At 36.9% G+C, this 17073-nt stretch overlaps 1 protein-coding gene across 33 annotated transcripts in view; it reads right to left on the reverse strand.

The window, feature by feature from the left end:
- Positions 1–1911: 1911 nt before the first annotated feature.
- Positions 1912–17073, reverse strand: part of PRLR (prolactin receptor) — a 180523-nt gene continuing 165361 nt past the window's right edge. For 32 of the 33 annotated variants that reach the window (XM_048931106.1, XM_048931088.1, XM_048931097.1 and 29 more), the window contains 5 exons: positions 16017–16186; positions 14342–14483; positions 13438–13537; positions 11466–11535; positions 6704–10833 (listed from right to left, as the gene is read on the reverse strand). In XM_048931106.1, the coding sequence (XP_048787063.1) occupies positions 9808–10833; positions 11466–11535; positions 13438–13537; positions 14342–14483; positions 16017–16186 (1508 nt within the window). In that variant the 3' untranslated portion in view covers positions 6704–9807. Of the gene's footprint in view, positions 5678–6703; positions 10834–11465; positions 11536–13437; positions 13538–14341; positions 14484–16016; positions 16187–17073 lie in introns of those variants that run through there. The other variant, XM_048931112.1, reaches the window with a different exon arrangement.

The following is a 17073-nucleotide window of genomic DNA, read 5'->3' on the forward strand; positions in this document are numbered from 1 at the left end:
GAAAGCAGACCAATTTGCCTTCTTTCATTTCTTCTCCATTCCCCCATTGTAATAATACTAAATAGTAGCAGAAGAAATAGATTTGTGATGGTATTCCCTAGTAACCACTATACACAGTAATTACACACAATTGCCAGTGAAAATTATGCCTATATACTAATGCACAGAGCATGGGGAACAAGCAAAAAGAGTTGCAGGCATGTGCATGCCTACAGGGCTGTGATGTTATTGGCATCAACTGAGATGTGGTGGGATGGCTCTCATGACTAGAATGTAGGAATGGATGGGTATAACTCTTTGGAAAAGACTGGCAAGGGAAAAGGGATTGGGTATTGCCTTCTACATCAATGACCAGCTGGAGCCCATGGACCTGCACCTGTGGATAGATAAAGAGCTGACTGAGAGGTTATGGGTTAGGATTAAAGGGAAGGCAGGGGAAGGAAATACTGTAGTGGGAATCTGCTATAGGCTGCCAGACCAGAAAAACCGACTGGATGAGGCGTTCTATAAACAGATAGGAGCAGCTTCACATTCAGTTCCCCAGTCATCATGGGGACCCCAATATTTGTTGGAGGAACAACACAGCAGGGCACCAGCAATGAGAGAGATTCCTGGAATATGTTGTTGATAACTTCCTCTTCCATGTTGTACAAGAACCTACAGGAAAAAGTGCTATGCTGGACCTTGTCCTCATCAACAAGGAAAAACCAAAGAATAATGTGAAACTCAAGGGCAGCCTTGGATCCAGTGACCATGAAATTGTGGAGTTAATGATCCTTAGGGCATCAAAGGTGCACTGCAAGCTTTCTGCTCTGGGCTTCAGGAGAGCAAACTCCGACCTCTTCAGGGAACTGCTTTGCAGGTTGACGTGGGATAAGGCCCTGGAAGGAAGAAGGGCCCAATACAGATGATCAGTATTCAAGGACCTTGTCCTCCAACCCCAGGAGTGCACCTCAAGAAAAAGGAAGGCAGGCAGCTTTCCCAGTGAACTTGTGAATGCCCCGTCTCCGGAAACATTGAAGGCTAGACTGGATGGGGCTCTGAGCTACCTGGTGTAGAAAGTGGTGTCCCTGCCTATAGCAGGGGGTTGGAACTAGATGATCTTAAAGGTCCCTTCCAACCCAAACATTCTGTGATTCATATGGATGATATTTTGCAATATTTTGGAAAAAAACCCTAGCAACTCTGGAGGTAGAAGTCTGCCTACCCTGAAACACAGCCCCAGCTCTGCAGGAAAATGTTCTGATGTTGCTGTGATGGGTCAGAGATTTCCACTTTCTGCTAACGAGTGAAGTGCTTACATACATTTGTACTTCCAAATTCTCAAACTTGTTCAGTCAAACTTCAATCAAACTTTACTTGTGAAAACTCACAATGCCTGAATTTCAGTGGAAGAAAAATAAAAGAGAGCTGTAAGGAAACACGACCCTAAAAGTAGTGACCTTGTGAAGGAGCTTTCTGCGTTTACTCTGTAATTTCCATGAAACCTCAAAGCCCAATTGTAGGCAATAGCAATTCAGGTTTCCCTCCAGTTCTGCCTTCTCTCCCACAGGTTTGGATTAGATGAGTATACTACTTGTTTTGTTCTCTGAAGAATATATTCTAGGAGTGAAAATAAACATGAGTAAAGCAGCCAGCTTCTCCAGGAAGTCAGAAGCCCCTCCTCTTCACAAAGGAGATTCTTTAATTCCCAGCTTTGGATGCATGGATGTACATGGTTCTTTCAGTAACGCAGTGTGAAGTCTCCTGCATGCTCAGTGGGCTAAACATATCTATTACTGAGCCTTCAATTTGTGGAATATGTAGGAACCTGTCCTACAAACTGTGCTGAATTCTGACTCTTCCTTGTTATATATAATGAAATTAATATATTTTTAGGAGGAAGACTAGAAGATTTTGTGAATTCTATTCAAGAGCTTTTATTAACTTGAAATGCGAACACCATTGCAAAGAGATTTTACAATGACAAAATGTAGAAAAGTCCACCAGAAAGCTACAGACTTCAGTAACAATATTGATCTTACAAGTGAAATTGCTAACAGATTTTATTAAAGCCAGCATTTTCGATATTATGAACTTAAAAAATACATAATTTTAAAGCATTTTCCTTCAACTACACTTAGAAACAACGGGGAATTCCTGAGCAACTGTTTTTATACCAGTACGTTCCAACCAATGTACATACTGAATATGAAATCTACTTTCTATGACTTTTTTAATTTTAGAAATTTACAAAACATTTGGGTCTAGTTCATGAACTAGTTGTGCTTGACGTCACTGTGCTGCTAAAGTAATGACACTACAGTAACTTGAATGTTCCAGATTGCATGCAAATTCTGAAAATGTAATTGAAAAAAAATGCCTGGCTTTTATTGAAAGGCTAAGAATGATTTTTTTTTACACAAATATAAAAAAAAAAAAAAAAACAAACTTTAAATATTGGACTGGCTATTTCTTAGTTGAGAAGCATGTTGTTTATTGTGCATGATGTTCAGAACATGAAATACGATTTATATCTAAGTTTCTTTGAGACACCTGCTGCTACTATCAAAGACAAGGAAGGTCCAGAGACTTTCCCCTGCACTTAACAGCATGTCAGAAATTCGAACAAATACAATTAACTAGTGGTTTTTGGTATTTCTTTTTCCTGGGCAGTACCAGGAAAAATCGGAGCAGGGAGTTTGATGTCACTGTCCTACACAGTGACTCAGAAACATTATATGAAGCACAATATAAAGATTTCAGAAATTCAGACAGTGCTGAATATCTCTGAGAAATATAATGCATTTACAAAACCGATGGCTGTGTCATTCCAGATGAAGAGTGGCATTTTTGGTCAGAATTAAAAATTGCTTTACAAGATGAAAAATGAACAACAGTGTATCAGCCCAGGGAATCCCTTCTGAGTATATCTGAGTAGTAGTTTTTCCTCTTCCTTTGGAATGATGGATCCGGAAATGAGAATTCAGAGTAGTCTACAGCATTATGAACATTAAAACATATCGATATAAAAAAATTGTATTCTGTAGAAAAATCTGTGTATTCCTTAGCATATATAGTTTTCTGTCCTACTCAAGGCATACTTTCTACTAGTGACGTCTACAGGGATTCCCAGCATCATCTAAAAATTTACTCAGTGCTATGTCTTTGTATCATTACGATCCTTGCAGGAAATGAAGTGAAATCTATCCATTTTTACTTATGTCAAAATGAGGTGAAGGTAGTGAGCAGCTCACTAAAACAGAAGCAGCATTCTCCAAAGATAAAATTATCAGATAAAGACCTAGACCAAAAGCAGCACCACAGAGTCGAACTGCATAATAGCTCTGAATTCTGAAAATAAAAAGTGCGAAAAATCTTTCTTATTTCTAACTTCTCTGTGCACTAATGTTGAGAGTGCACCCAGTTTTTAGCCCATCAGCGTGGCAAGAGGTCATACAAATAATTCAGACATTTCTTTGGATTACTTTCAACATACATCGTCTCTCTTAAAAACTTATATTAAATGGCAAAAATGCATTTTAAGTGTCTGGGTAAATTTCAGAATTTATCACCAAGACATGGACTTTGTGATTAAGGAAAGTGTTAATGACTGTCGTAGTCATGTATGTTTCTGTTGTCACAGGCAGAAACTAAAACAATGCCCAGAAATGTCTACCGACCGTTTACTAGTATCCACAAAATTCTTTATCTCTTGGAGCTTATCCGTCGTTTAATCAATATAAGAATGCTTAAGAGTGGTAAGCGTATCTGTGAGACATCGTAAATGGATAACTAAGAATCATCTGTTAAAAAAATTTAAATAAAACTTGGAGTTTTATTTAAAGACTGTGTGGTACACTTTATTTTTGTGAATTTTTTCCTTAGGAATGTAGGAAATGTAACAGCAGAGGGGCCCAGCCCTTCAAACATGGTTTGTCAGGGACCAATACCAGATTACTGGGAGAAAACCCCATAGTTAATATAAAGAGAGTAACCAACTTTCATGTATTAGTCTTTTTCACCTTTTATGTAATAGATGATCTGCAGTGGCCAATTTCAGCATCTTACCAACTGGTTAGCACATAATGAGGCATTACTATTTTTTGTGGATTATCTCAAGTAGCTGTACTTATTGCCATTTTTGATGTAGAAGTATTTTTTTCCCATTAAAAGCACGTTTATCACTTTACTGTTTGACTTTTTTAATCTACTCTTACATTTTATTCTTTCGTTTTCATTTTTTGTTCTCCCTCTTGTCTTCTCAGTCACTATCCTACAGCGTATTGACTGGACTTTCCTGTTCTGACACATGCAGCAACCATGTCCCTCCTCCCATCATAAACTACTCTTTCTTTCGTCATACACAATGTGTTTCTGTATTCCATTTGTCCTGATCTCCTGCTTGACATATGCAGGAAAGATGATGAAATTTCTTTATTTGTTTCGAAAGGATTTTCAAGGCCAAGCCACAAGATTTTTCTTGCTCAATGTAATTCAGTCAATCCTTCCACATCACTATCACTGGAGCTGAAGGAAGTGAGTGACTTGGTTTTCAGTACGTGTTCTGCAACAGTTGAAAGTGGGGCTAGTCTCCATTTTCACTTACTCAGGAACTGTTTGAAGATTTCCTTCACAGAAACTCACCTGAAAACTTCCTAAATAGTAAGTACTAACAAACGCTTAGTTCCATTGGCAGGATCTGGAATCAGAGCATCTCTGAGAACTCAGCTTGCTCAGTTCTAGTGAGTTGAGCACACAGGCAGTGGCAAAAAACAGAAAGGGCAAAATTGTGACTGCCAAGCTGGTCAGCATGGCTTTCCCTACAAGATGAAAACTTCATTGTTTTTTTTTTTTTCTCCCCAAATAACAACTCTTCTTATTTCGCTGTGCATCTCTAACATCCCATCCTAGTATTACTAGTGGGACAAAAATGAGGATTTCATGACAAGCTGTTCATTAAAAACAATTTAGACATTACAAACACAACTTTTTAAAGTTTGACACACAAAGGAAAATGCTCATCTGCCTTTTTAAATGGAGTGGAAAAAAAGCACACAAAACATCTGAGGTAGTGATTCTTTAAGAAAATGGTGCCTGATCTTATGAAACTTTCATTTCATTTGTCTTTATGGCTTTGTAGAAAATGTCTACTATTCATAAACTGGCTTAGATGACTTTGGTATCCTTGCCCAACACTTTCAAATCCTTTAAAGTTGATGAGAAATTACCAAACACATTTACAGGCTTAATGATGTGAACTCCACGTATACAATGCTTCAGAGACAACAAATAAAATGCTTCTTATTCACTTTTAACATTTGCTATTACTACACTTTAAATACTTTACTGACATTTGAAGCAACTGTAGATTTTCCAGCCATCTAAACATATACACATAAACAAATACACCACAGGATTCACTACTTTAACATAAACTGATTAGCACTATATTTTTTGTGTTTCAGTTTGTTCTATAAATACGTATATCCCCTTATTAGTATTATATAAGGTCAATTGACTACACTGTAACTAAATAATCCTTTGTAGTTACAGGGTATCATCAAGAGCATTCCTCAAACCTTCATTTTCTGTTAAAGTAAGTTTTGGCAGCACATGTCCACTTCAGTAAGTTAGATTTCTTCAAGCCAGGAACACCATATTGAAATATTAGAATGGTACATCAAAGTTGTCCTTGCTAAAAGAAAAAGTCTGATTTGAAAAGCCAGAATGAGATATATTTCTCAATACTGAAGAAAACTGTTAATAAAATTGTTAATTAAAATATTCAAATTCATGAATTTATAAAATTAATTTTCTGAAGAGCTTTTTAAGCCTTTTATGCTACTGAAATTTAAAAGTGACACTTTTAACACACACACACACACACACACAAACCCCAAATATTCAAACTTCACTCAAAGTGAGAAATTTGGTGCAAGACCAAGGGGGCTAATCCCAGTTTCTGGGGTAAACTCCGTTATGTGTTTAACCACTGTATATCGAAGGAGGTGTCAGGAACCTGTTATTACATCAGGGTATATCATAACTTTACAAGATTCCACTGTGTACAATTGCTACAAAATCTCATCTATTTCATAATAAAAAGCTATTCCTTGAAGAGCTGTAATAAAAAATGATGTTGCAAACAAGACAGAATGAAATATTTCAGCATCCAAAGACCCTCAAACTTAGCTGAAGATTATTCTGATTTTACAGAATTTATTCTCTTTTGATGTGCAAAAGTTCTGTATAGATGTTCAAGGCCACTTTTAGAAGGTGTTACTCCCAACTGGGAAGTAACAGGTTATTTTTGACAATGAAAGTGCATCCAAAGGAAAAGCAATCCAACTGCACATTTTTTCATCTTAAAGGATGATGAATGTTCATGAAAAACGTGTTCAAGTCATGTTTAGTTAGCATTCTTTAAATCTTTAGTTAGATTCCTCAAAAAGCTTGGCTACTTCTGAGCAACCAAAAATGTGTCACTTCCACTCTGGTAGAATTCCTGACTTAACAGAAAGCCACGATGATTTGGCATCATGGGACTCTCACTGGCAAAGGTGGGAAAGAATTTATGCCCCACAGAGTAATTTAAACTACAGCTATCTTGCAGTTTCAGAACTAATTTATGGATAGGCATAGAAAAACTCTGATTCAGTTTTCTTCCTGGTGGAGAATCCATGAACTATTGGAGGGGCTTTCTTTTTAGTACCTTCCAATCTTGGTTTTTTGGTTTTTTTTGTTTTTGTTTGTTTGTTTGTTTTGTTTTGTTTTGTTTTTGTTTGTTTTTTTGGTTTTTTTTTCATGGAAAAATACTCTTTTTTTTTGTTTGTTTGCTTGATTGTTTTTTTTCTTCTGGCAACTTAGAAGAAAAGCTGATCTTTTGGGTTTTATGAACTCAAGGTCTTAATGATGTTCCTGGGACCCAACAGCTGCATTAGAATTGGACATACCCCATAATATTAACACAGCCTATATTTCAACTCAAGCAGTGTCAATTTTAAAAACATTCCTGAAAAAAAGATTTAACTTTTGATTTTTAGACTAGAGAGCCATACACTCCAATTAGAGCAATCTAGGATAGACAAATGTAGTAACAATCAATGGAGTTTATAGTATCTCTTCCAAAGCAGAAACAAGTATTTTTCAGGAAAATCATACTCTAGACTCTATGCCTATAACAAAAACTAGGTACACATGCAGACACTTTCAGTTAGGCAAGGCGAATAATACACTTAAAATCTGCTAAAAGTTGTTATCTGCCTGCCTCTGATCAAAGGTAGCCAGGAGAATAGCAACAGCTTGTTGCTGACACCTTGTCACACGCTCTGTAACAACCTGTATATGACCCAAAAAATGCACTATGTAAGGAACATCATTAGGCTGTAGTCTGGTAAGATTCTATAGCCTCTATGCATCACCAGAGGGATAAATAAAAAGGCCTGTAGCAGCACATCCTTATACATGCTGCTAGGAGTAGAAAATAACTGCTCAGCTCAGGCATGGCTATCTTGTAAGGTAAGAGAACTTGTCTGATACAGATCAGCTCTTTGAGACTCAGTCAGAAAAATAGAGCATTACAATCAGAAGGATGAAGCACTGTCAGAAGGAGATAGTACACTATCAGCTTAAACACATTGAGACATATTACTGTCCTGCAAAACATTCCAGTTTTGACTGATAGCTTGATAATTTCTTTTCAGTACTTTTTTAGTACTTCTAGAAAATCTGTAAGATATACCTCAAATGCTACAATAACATTGTCCTGTTACCTATAACCAAACAAAATTTTATGCTTGGCTGCTCTCTTAAACAGCCACTTCATGTCTTCAAGTGTTGAACTGAGTGGCTGAATTAAGAATTTAAGATCTCTTGCTACGCCTCCAGCAGAACATCCAATTGCCCAGATCAGCCTCCAGAAGTGGGCAATACATTGTTAGCAGAGTTCACAGACTCTACATTTGATGCCTAAAGTAGAAGTTGCAGTATCCCCAAAACGTGTTTATATACACACAGATAATTAGTTAAAATCTTAAGTCCCGCCAGTGAAAGGACTAGACAGTTTAACAGATCTGTATTTGAGCAGTTCCATGGCATGGAAATATAGTATGAAAATCTGTTTTGACAAAATAGATGCAGCCTTCTGTAACCTTCAAAATCAGAGGATCTGTTTAGTGTGGCTCTGCACAAGGTTACCTGATACTGCAGGAAGGCTGCCTCAGTGCAAAAAATCATAAAAAGCTAGAGAAATATGAAGCTGTACATGAAGGACAAGAAAGAAGAGAGCTCATCTATGGTAAATATACTTTCCATAACATGTACAGTACAATTTTGTTTACCTTATGTTCCCAATTCCTCCCGAAGCTAGTGCTGTTTGCTAAATACTTGACCCAGCTTTAATCAGCCACTTCTTACTTTCCTGGAGTATATTACATTTTTGTTTCCAGAAGGGCCGTAATGACTTCATGGTGATTCCACTTTGAGTCATGGACTCTTCTCTCACTCCCACCACTATTTCAGCAGAGCACTGATTATGAGGTTATGCCTCATATTCTGACTGCGGAGAACGAATTCCAGAATTCATTTTGGTGAGTTCATTATGACAAGTCTGTCTTCAAACCTGCTTTCCAAGCTCAGATAAAAATGTACACAATTGCTAAGGATGCAGATGATCATGATTGACAAGAGTACAGACTAAGTGGGAAAGAAGCTTTACTCTCAAAACCTAGATTCTATTTTAATTTTATAATAACAGCTGGTAAAAAACATCTGAAATAAATAATTTACAATTCAAATACTAATACATCAGCAATATATTAGAAATATAGTTTAAAAATTACTTCATATTCTTGATTAGTATAAAGTTTAATTTTATGCTTTGTATAGAAATGGCAGCTTTACTTGTTACCTCTGTTTCAGCTACTAATTAGCAAAATAACATTGGGAAATTAAAAAATATTTTATTTTGCTTTTTTTTTTCTTGGTAATAGAAAAATATCCTTTAAAAATACATTGTTAAATGTATGGGATTGTACTAAAGTAGAATTGTGTCATATGTACAGTAAGGCAGTGTATCAAAGTGCCCTGTTTTTGTGTTTTTTCGAGTTTGATTTGATTGGAATAGGATGCAAAGTTTTCTGTCATTTTGTGAAGAGTTTGTTATTTTAATGCTATTAGTTAAATATATTCTTTCATATATGATTGTTTCATACATAAGAGCTTCATTTTTCTTAAGAATTGAGAAAGAATATAAAGAAAACTTAATCTAGTGTCACAATACATTCAGAAAAAAAATACATTGTGTATCAGTGTTACTGTGTAATGATATATCTGATTTAGAAACTGCTCAGACAATTATGGTGCACCAGGCCAAAACAATCTCAGTCTTTGTTGAATCTGCAAATTCCCTTAGGTTTAATCAAATTACAGAAGAATTGCAGAACTGAATAATTAATTCATAATGTATTTTTCATGGCATAGAGTACCATTTCCACATTTCCTTCTGTAAGAATCATGTGTCAGTGATCCAAGATTTACTTCTATGATTGTTATGTCAACCCACAGTTTATTCTATTCTTTATATAATACATGTAGAAGGCTATTTTTAAAAGGAACTCTGTGCTATGTGGTCTTTTTTTTTTTTTTTTTTTTTTACTGTACATAACTATCAACAAAATCAAATATAGATCACAGACTTCTCAGCTAGGAAAAGGTACAAGCTACAGTTGTGATGTAGTAGCATAATCTTAAGCCATAGCATTACTATACTGATTGTATTTGATTCATTCTGTAGCATTACCTGATTAAAAGTGATCACACTTTTAGTTATTTAAAGGGAGGCATAAATGAGGATGGGTCCATGTAGTCTGATCCACTAGTTTCTCTTTTGCAGTCACGTGGAGCTGTCAGACAGTAGCTCGTGTTTTTTTCCACTTGACCTTGCTGAAGGTTCTGAGATGTTTCTTTTGCAGGTTCTTGGGCCGTAGGTGCGTGCAGAACTCGTGAATCTGGCATTAATACTAGAATACTATGGTTCATGACTGTTGAGACCTTTGTGTATTCTTTGCTGGCTCCTGAAATAGTGTATTTTTCAATCTTTCCACTGTTTTCTTTATGTTTCAGTAATACTGATGGTTCCTCATTCTGTCTGACTTTGTGAACTTCTACATAATCCATGAATGCAGCACCCAAAAACGGTGACTTTTCATTGGATCTGTTTTGTTTGACCCGCACTGTGGTTTGCTCAGTTTTGGAAAGCAAATTTTCCATCTCTTCTTGCTTTTCCATGCCTCCAGGGATGGTTTCAGAGATAGTATATAGTGACTGATGCTTTTCTTCATTTTCCGCCAGAACTGCTGCAACATTCATATTTGTGGTAGTCAGTGTTATCTTGTTAGCTTCTAGAATGCTGTGATATGCAAAAACAGGAGGCTGATTGTTAGGTAACTGAACTGCAGGCCATCTGGATGATTTTGCACTCTCATTGTTAATAAGGAGTGCTTTTCGTTCTGAGCCTACACAGTGACTTTCCCAGCTTCTTTTCCCTGCTTTCTTTTCTTGAACATCTCTTACATCTTGGGTTTGAAGTGCTGATGGAAGGGCGCAGGTCTCCCTGCACTTTTCAGAAAGCAGAGAAGGGCTATCACAGCTCCCTCGTCCTGAGTCTCTGTCTGTTTCCTTGGGTGTAATTTTTGCATTTTTACTGGGACGACCATTGTCATGACTTGGCATAAGTTGATGATCCTCGCTGTCCTCTACTTCCAGATACTCAATCAGTAGCTCCTCGCAGTCTGATGTTGGAGGGAAACCATGGCAACCAAGTGCACTCAACAGTTCTTCAGATTTCCCTGTCTAAGGGCATACCAGATAAGACAATGTTATTTCTTCACTACTAACAGCAGGGATTATTTGACTAGTGCAATTATAAACAGTTTACATATTTAGTATGCAAACACTTTTTATAACTCTAGACCTAAAACGAATTTACACAACTGCAGAAAATACTGAAAGAACAAAAGAACTTCCCTTGAGTTCTCTCTGGAGGGGGACAATCCCAGACTTTATGTTCCTAAAATGGAAGGACTGAGGAACTTCTGCAAATAAGGGCTTCAAAGGTTTGGAAAGGAGGAAATGGAGGAGAATGACAGATAAGCTATGCCCTTGTCTCCTCAACATGGCAAGAGACTGTGGAGAATGACTTCCATAAGATCTACTTAGGTCATGTAGGAATTAAGATCTTGTGGTGCCTCAGGAAGAAACTGCAGTTACACACCCTGTCATCAAATGTCGTACTACTTCTAGTGCCAAGCAAAACCATATCTCCTACATAACCTGCCTTATGATCAGCCTGAAAGTTTTGCTTATTTTTAACATTGATTAAGTTAAATCTGTTTTATATTTAATTATGGTAATTATTTTTACTGTTACAGAATCTGGAAAAGTAAGTAACGGCAAATTCTTTTGCAGTTATCAATGGAACTCACCTCTAACAGATGTGTATCTATACCTTTTATCTTTGGTCCTGGAACTGGTGGTAGGATAAAAGTTATCATCCTAGAAAAACAAAAAAAAAGCAAAACACAAACTGTACAAATGCAGGAGATAAAAGTATAGGCCCCCTCCTACCCACTCCTTCTCTTTCATGTATGTACCAATGACATAGCAATAGGAAGCCTGAAGTCTATCAGAAGAGAATTCAGGGCCCTGGGGAGACAACTAAAAGAAAACTATGACTAAAGAAAAAAGTTTAGGAGAGTTGCCATCCTGGACTTGAAAAAAGCAAATCTTAAGGTTCTCAGGGAGCTAGTCAGCAGTGTAGCCCAGGAGTCTACTCTATAGATAAAGATAGATATAGATAGATATAGATAGATAGACACAGAACTGGTCACTTTTCAACAACCAACTTCTAAAAGCCACGGAGAATGCAATCTCATTGTGTTGCTAGTCAAGCAACTGGGGCAGAAGACCAGCCTGGCTGAACAGGGTAGAAAAAGAAAGTATATGATCTCTGGAAGCAAGATAATGTCTGGAGAGAAACTAAGAAAAGCCACAGCTTGCATTCACATGAGCCAGTGGGGTGCCAGGCAAAAAAGACCTTAAGCAGCAAGAGGAAGCCAAAGGAAAACATTGGACTAGTATCTGTAGTGGTTAGTCACCAAGCAAGTAAGGAGGAGGAAGAAGTGGAAATATTTAATGCATTTTTTGCCTCAGTCCAAGCAACAGAGCTTGGTCTGCTCAGACCTCAGAGATAGAGGACCATGATTAGGGGAGCAGTGACTTTCCATCACTGAAATTGTAAAGGAATAGTTCTATTAGCTCAACACTGGAGGGACTGATGGGATGAAGGAAAAGTCCTATCTTAGTAATTTGACCTCCTTCTCTGATAAAGTCATTTGCTTGGCAGATGAAATGTAGGCAGGAAATGTAGTATTTCCAGATTTCAGTAAGGCTTTTCATATTGTCCCTCACAGCATCCTTCTGGACAGATGGTCCAACTGTGAGACAAACAGGCTCATACCCCAGTGGGTGATGAACTGACTCAATTGTAGAGTTCCAAGGGTTGCAGGGAATAAGTCTACACCTGGCTGGTGGCCGGTTACTAGCAACGTTCCCCAGGGCTCAAATCTAAGGCCAGTCCTGTTCATTTACGTCAATGGAATGCATCCTCAGCATTTGGCAATAGAACATGCACCGTAACTTTCTTCAGCAAATTTCGCAATAGAACATGTCACTGTCACTTCATCAGTAACTTCATCACTGACTAAATCAGTTGGGCACAGTCCAGGAAGACCAGTGGGTCTCTATGTACATACTTGGGACATGGTTTAGTGGGAGCTACTGGGAATAGGTGAACGGTTGGACTGGATGATCTTGAAGGTCTTTTCCAACCTTGGTGATTCTATGATTCTATGATTCTACTTGATTGTCATTTGATCATACTAAAGCAGTTTCTTTCTCTTTGCATTACTCAGACATTATTTTTGGTGGACTTGTATGAAAGATATAAACATTGTGACACCTTTCCCTTCCAGAGTTAGATGGAATTACAGTACGGTTTAATAAATTTGGGGAATTGACAGACATGTAGGCAGAAAGACTGAATTCATAATATAACCTAATTTCTACTAGGCAATTAGGCCAAACCTACAATGTGCATCTTCAATACAAGCAGGAATACTTCAAGTGATATCTGCTAAGTACTTAGTGATTAACTGGGATGGTCAGATTTAATACCAGTAGTCTTTACCAAAAAGACCAAGAAGATTGAGACCTAAAGAACAGAAATACTTCTCTACCAGTTGCAAATACAAAGTAATAAATCTGTAATTTATGCTATGTATCTCTCTTACTAAGAAGGCTAAAATCGATATGAAAGTAAATCAAACGTTAATAGCTTATTTTTGGAAAAGTTTTATGAGTTTACAGCTACACAAAATTATGAAATTTCTGACTTACCTGTATCCTTTTAAAATCATTGTCCAGCTCATGATTAAACATATGAGAGATGACAAGACACCCAAGATGATCCACACAATCATATCTTTTACTCTGTAGTCTAGGAAACAAAGGGAATTATTTAAGGATGCATTAGGAAATACAGTCAGAATGCACAAAAAGTATCAAATTTTTTTATTTGAAAAATGTGGTTAAATCTTCCAAAGTTGGTATTGAATCTAGAGGCCTCTAGTAGCACAGACATATCTCAATAATCACTGCAACATCTGGTAATTAATATACTTCTTATTAATTAGCATTGTGCAGGAAATAAACTCCTGTGAAAAAATTAGAAAAATGCATGAAGATGGAAATATTTTTCACAGGGTTCAAGTCTACTTAGACTAACATTAGTAATTTCATTATCAAATACAGACATAATTAGATTTCGGGTAGAATAGTCTACAGTTATATATTTTTAAAGATTTCTACTTAATGTGACACTTTTTACACTGAGATGTTTATTCTGAATTTTTTCCAAATAAAGCATTAGGAAGAGCTGTTACTGACTGCAGGAAGTCACTTTGTTTTCTACCTAGCACTTTTAATTACGTTATTATCACTCTTTTTATTAAAAACTACCATCACGAAAACAAATATGAATAAGGCAATAAACAGAAAGGATGTGCTTTAAGTTTGTAAGAAAATTGATTTATCTGTTTAACTTCCAAGATTAATGAAGGGTACAGCTAACTGCCCCCTGTGGTGCAGGGAAGCTGAGAATTCAGTTACCTTAACAATGATATTCCTACTGTCCTAGGAGTCAGTGGGCTGTCAATCTGTATGGGTGCTACAGACAACCTACAGAAGTATTACATGAACTTCCATGAAATAACAGTTATTGAAAGGGAACATGGCCACTCACCAGTAGGAATTTGAATGTACTTCTCTGAGCTCCATTCACTCCATGATCCGTGGTGGTCTGGTTTGCAGTGAATCTGTACAATGTACTTTCCTGGATTTAAACTAAACATTTTATATTGTGTTTGCTGTCCAACAAAAATAGTCTGAAAATGAATTAAAAATCATAAAATCCATATAAAAATTAGATATTTTTCAAAGAAAATCATAGCTAGTTTAATCCTGATAATCAAGTTGGGAACATATCAGGGCTGTTCTGAAAGTAATGCTCCCTATTTTATGATGTTGGACCATGATGTCAGAGGTGGATGTTGGTGGAATGTTAGTAGGGGTGGAATCTTCCCACCAATATCCCATTACATTTTGTTTCTGTGCAACAGATGGCAGCACAGGAGCAGTCTGACAGAATGGAGTCTGACATCAAGTGCATGTGAAGCAACGGTGTGTCACTGAATTCCTCCATGTGGAAAAAATGTCACTTACTGACATTCACTGATGCTTGCTGAATGTTTATAGAGATCAAACAGTGGTTGTGAGCAGACTGAGGCAGTGAGTGGTGAGTGGTGTGTGAGTGGTGACAGTGGGTCATCTCCACTGGTACAGATTTTTTACAAGCACGCAGGCTCTTGTTCATTGCTGGTGAAAATTTACAGATAATGGTGGTGACTATGCTGGAAAAACTTTTTTTCTCTGAGAATTTGTCCCATCAAATAGTGTTATTGTGATCTCTCTATCTGCTTTAATTTCCATGGAAATAAATAGAAGCATTACTTTCAGTGTGACCCTCATAAAACTGGGTATCTTCCTAATAATTGTTACACAGGGCATTGAAGTAATGTTACATTTATTTTATTTCTGTAGTTCAACTTTCTAACATAATGCAGCAGTGATGATATCTGTCTCTGCTGTAGTGTGCAAATTAAACTGCTATAAAGACACATCATGCACATATGAGAAGTAGAAATGAAATGTGGCAATGCTGGGACCCACCATAGCAAGAACTGAAGGAGGCAAGAAAGAACAACTGGGGAAGAAGCTGCATAACAAATAAGGAATGTGGAGCAGGGTAGTAAAGAGTGGATTCTATAGTGGCCAAGGATCTGGGAAGTACAGTGGCAGAGGGAAGGCAGTAGTCAGTACAGAGATGGCTGGGTAGTTTAGTTTTGCAGCAGACAAAAAGGCAATACAGCCAAATACCAATTGCTGGAGCCTACAGTTTGTCCCTACTTGTATGAGTTGCAGATCCTGAGTATAGAGAATAATTATTATGTGACCATAACAACTATTACAACCATTACCTAATGGTTATTTGCACAAATGTACATGATTTTACATAATGTCATTGAGCTTTCTGTCATGTAAGAAGTATTTGTGGTTGAGAACAAATTACCAGAAAAAATAAACCTGTCAGAATGAGACCTAACAATTTAAACTACTGTGCCAATATGATTCATATATAATGGTCACAACTGAAAATAAGTACTTCATCACTTGCTATCACACAGCAGCATCTGAGATACTAGTCTTTGCAATAGGAATACGAGGAACAAAGAAGTACTACTTTTGAAAAAGGATGAATTATTCCATGTGCCTGCTTCATTATAGTCAGGCGTGGGACATAACTAACAAACTCTAACTGATCAAGAAAAACTCTAAGTAAAAACTTGCAAGATTCTTACCTCCCATTCCTCTCCTTCTTCAGGCTTCAGTCGCAATTCATAGTCGAGGGTAAGCCATCCAGATCTGACATCAGCCAGTGGGGGTGGAGACCATGTCAATACCATATATGGTTTTCTATTTATTGGCTTTTTTAATTCTAGAGTAACATTTGCAGGAGGATCTGGCTGTACTGTTAAAATAAGAGAGCTGATAGTAAAAGTATGAATGATTTTTCTTTGCATCTTAAGAAAATATATGAAGTGGTATGCGGGGCAAATTGCCACCTCCATTGTGTCTAGTAACTTGGAACTGCTTGAATACGGGAAGCAAGAATTTCCTGATAAACAAGGATTTATAAATTTGTAGACACTGAAGAACACTAAATAAATGGAGTTCATATTGAAATTTGCCTGAATCATTTATCACCTAAACCATATTTTTTTCACATCATCATTTATGGTTGCTGTTCTCCACACTGTATTTCAAAGTTAAGAGAAAGTTAACATCTTTAATGGTGCGTTATAAATGTTGTTTAGTATCATAATCTTATCAAAATTGGTGTATACCATTAGGGATGCTGAAAACACAGATTTAAATTACAAAGCTGGTCCCCTTCAATCTTTAACACTGAGAAAATACAGCAGCATTATCCTGATGTGCACAGGGATGGATACTTAAACAGTAATACTAAAGTCCTGTATACGCTTCAAAAATAAAATGGAATGTAGGTTTCTGCCAGCCAGGCCTGCAGCTACCCCAGTTCGCAGGTAGAGCTCCTGCATATAATGCATACGTTTTACCACTTTCTGATGCAAAGTTTACCAAGAAGTCAGGGCATAGAGGTAAAATATAACACTTTTTTTTTTTTTTTTTTTTTTTTTTTCCCCACAAGCCCTTTTTCAGTTATCAGGTTCTCAGCAGCCTCAACCTTGATAGAAAAATCATTATTTGCAGTAATGTTCTTTCCCTTAGAAAATAACCTAAATACTTGTCCACAGTCATTCTGTAGAAAAAGTCTGAGAGATTATCAGTACATTGCTATAAAAACACTGATTTAGCTTCTCCTGGGAAAATTAA

Source organism: Lagopus muta, chromosome Z (genome assembly GCF_023343835.1).
Source record: "Lagopus muta isolate bLagMut1 chromosome Z, bLagMut1 primary, whole genome shotgun sequence".
Taxonomy (NCBI): Eukaryota; Metazoa; Chordata; class Aves; order Galliformes; family Phasianidae; genus Lagopus; species Lagopus muta.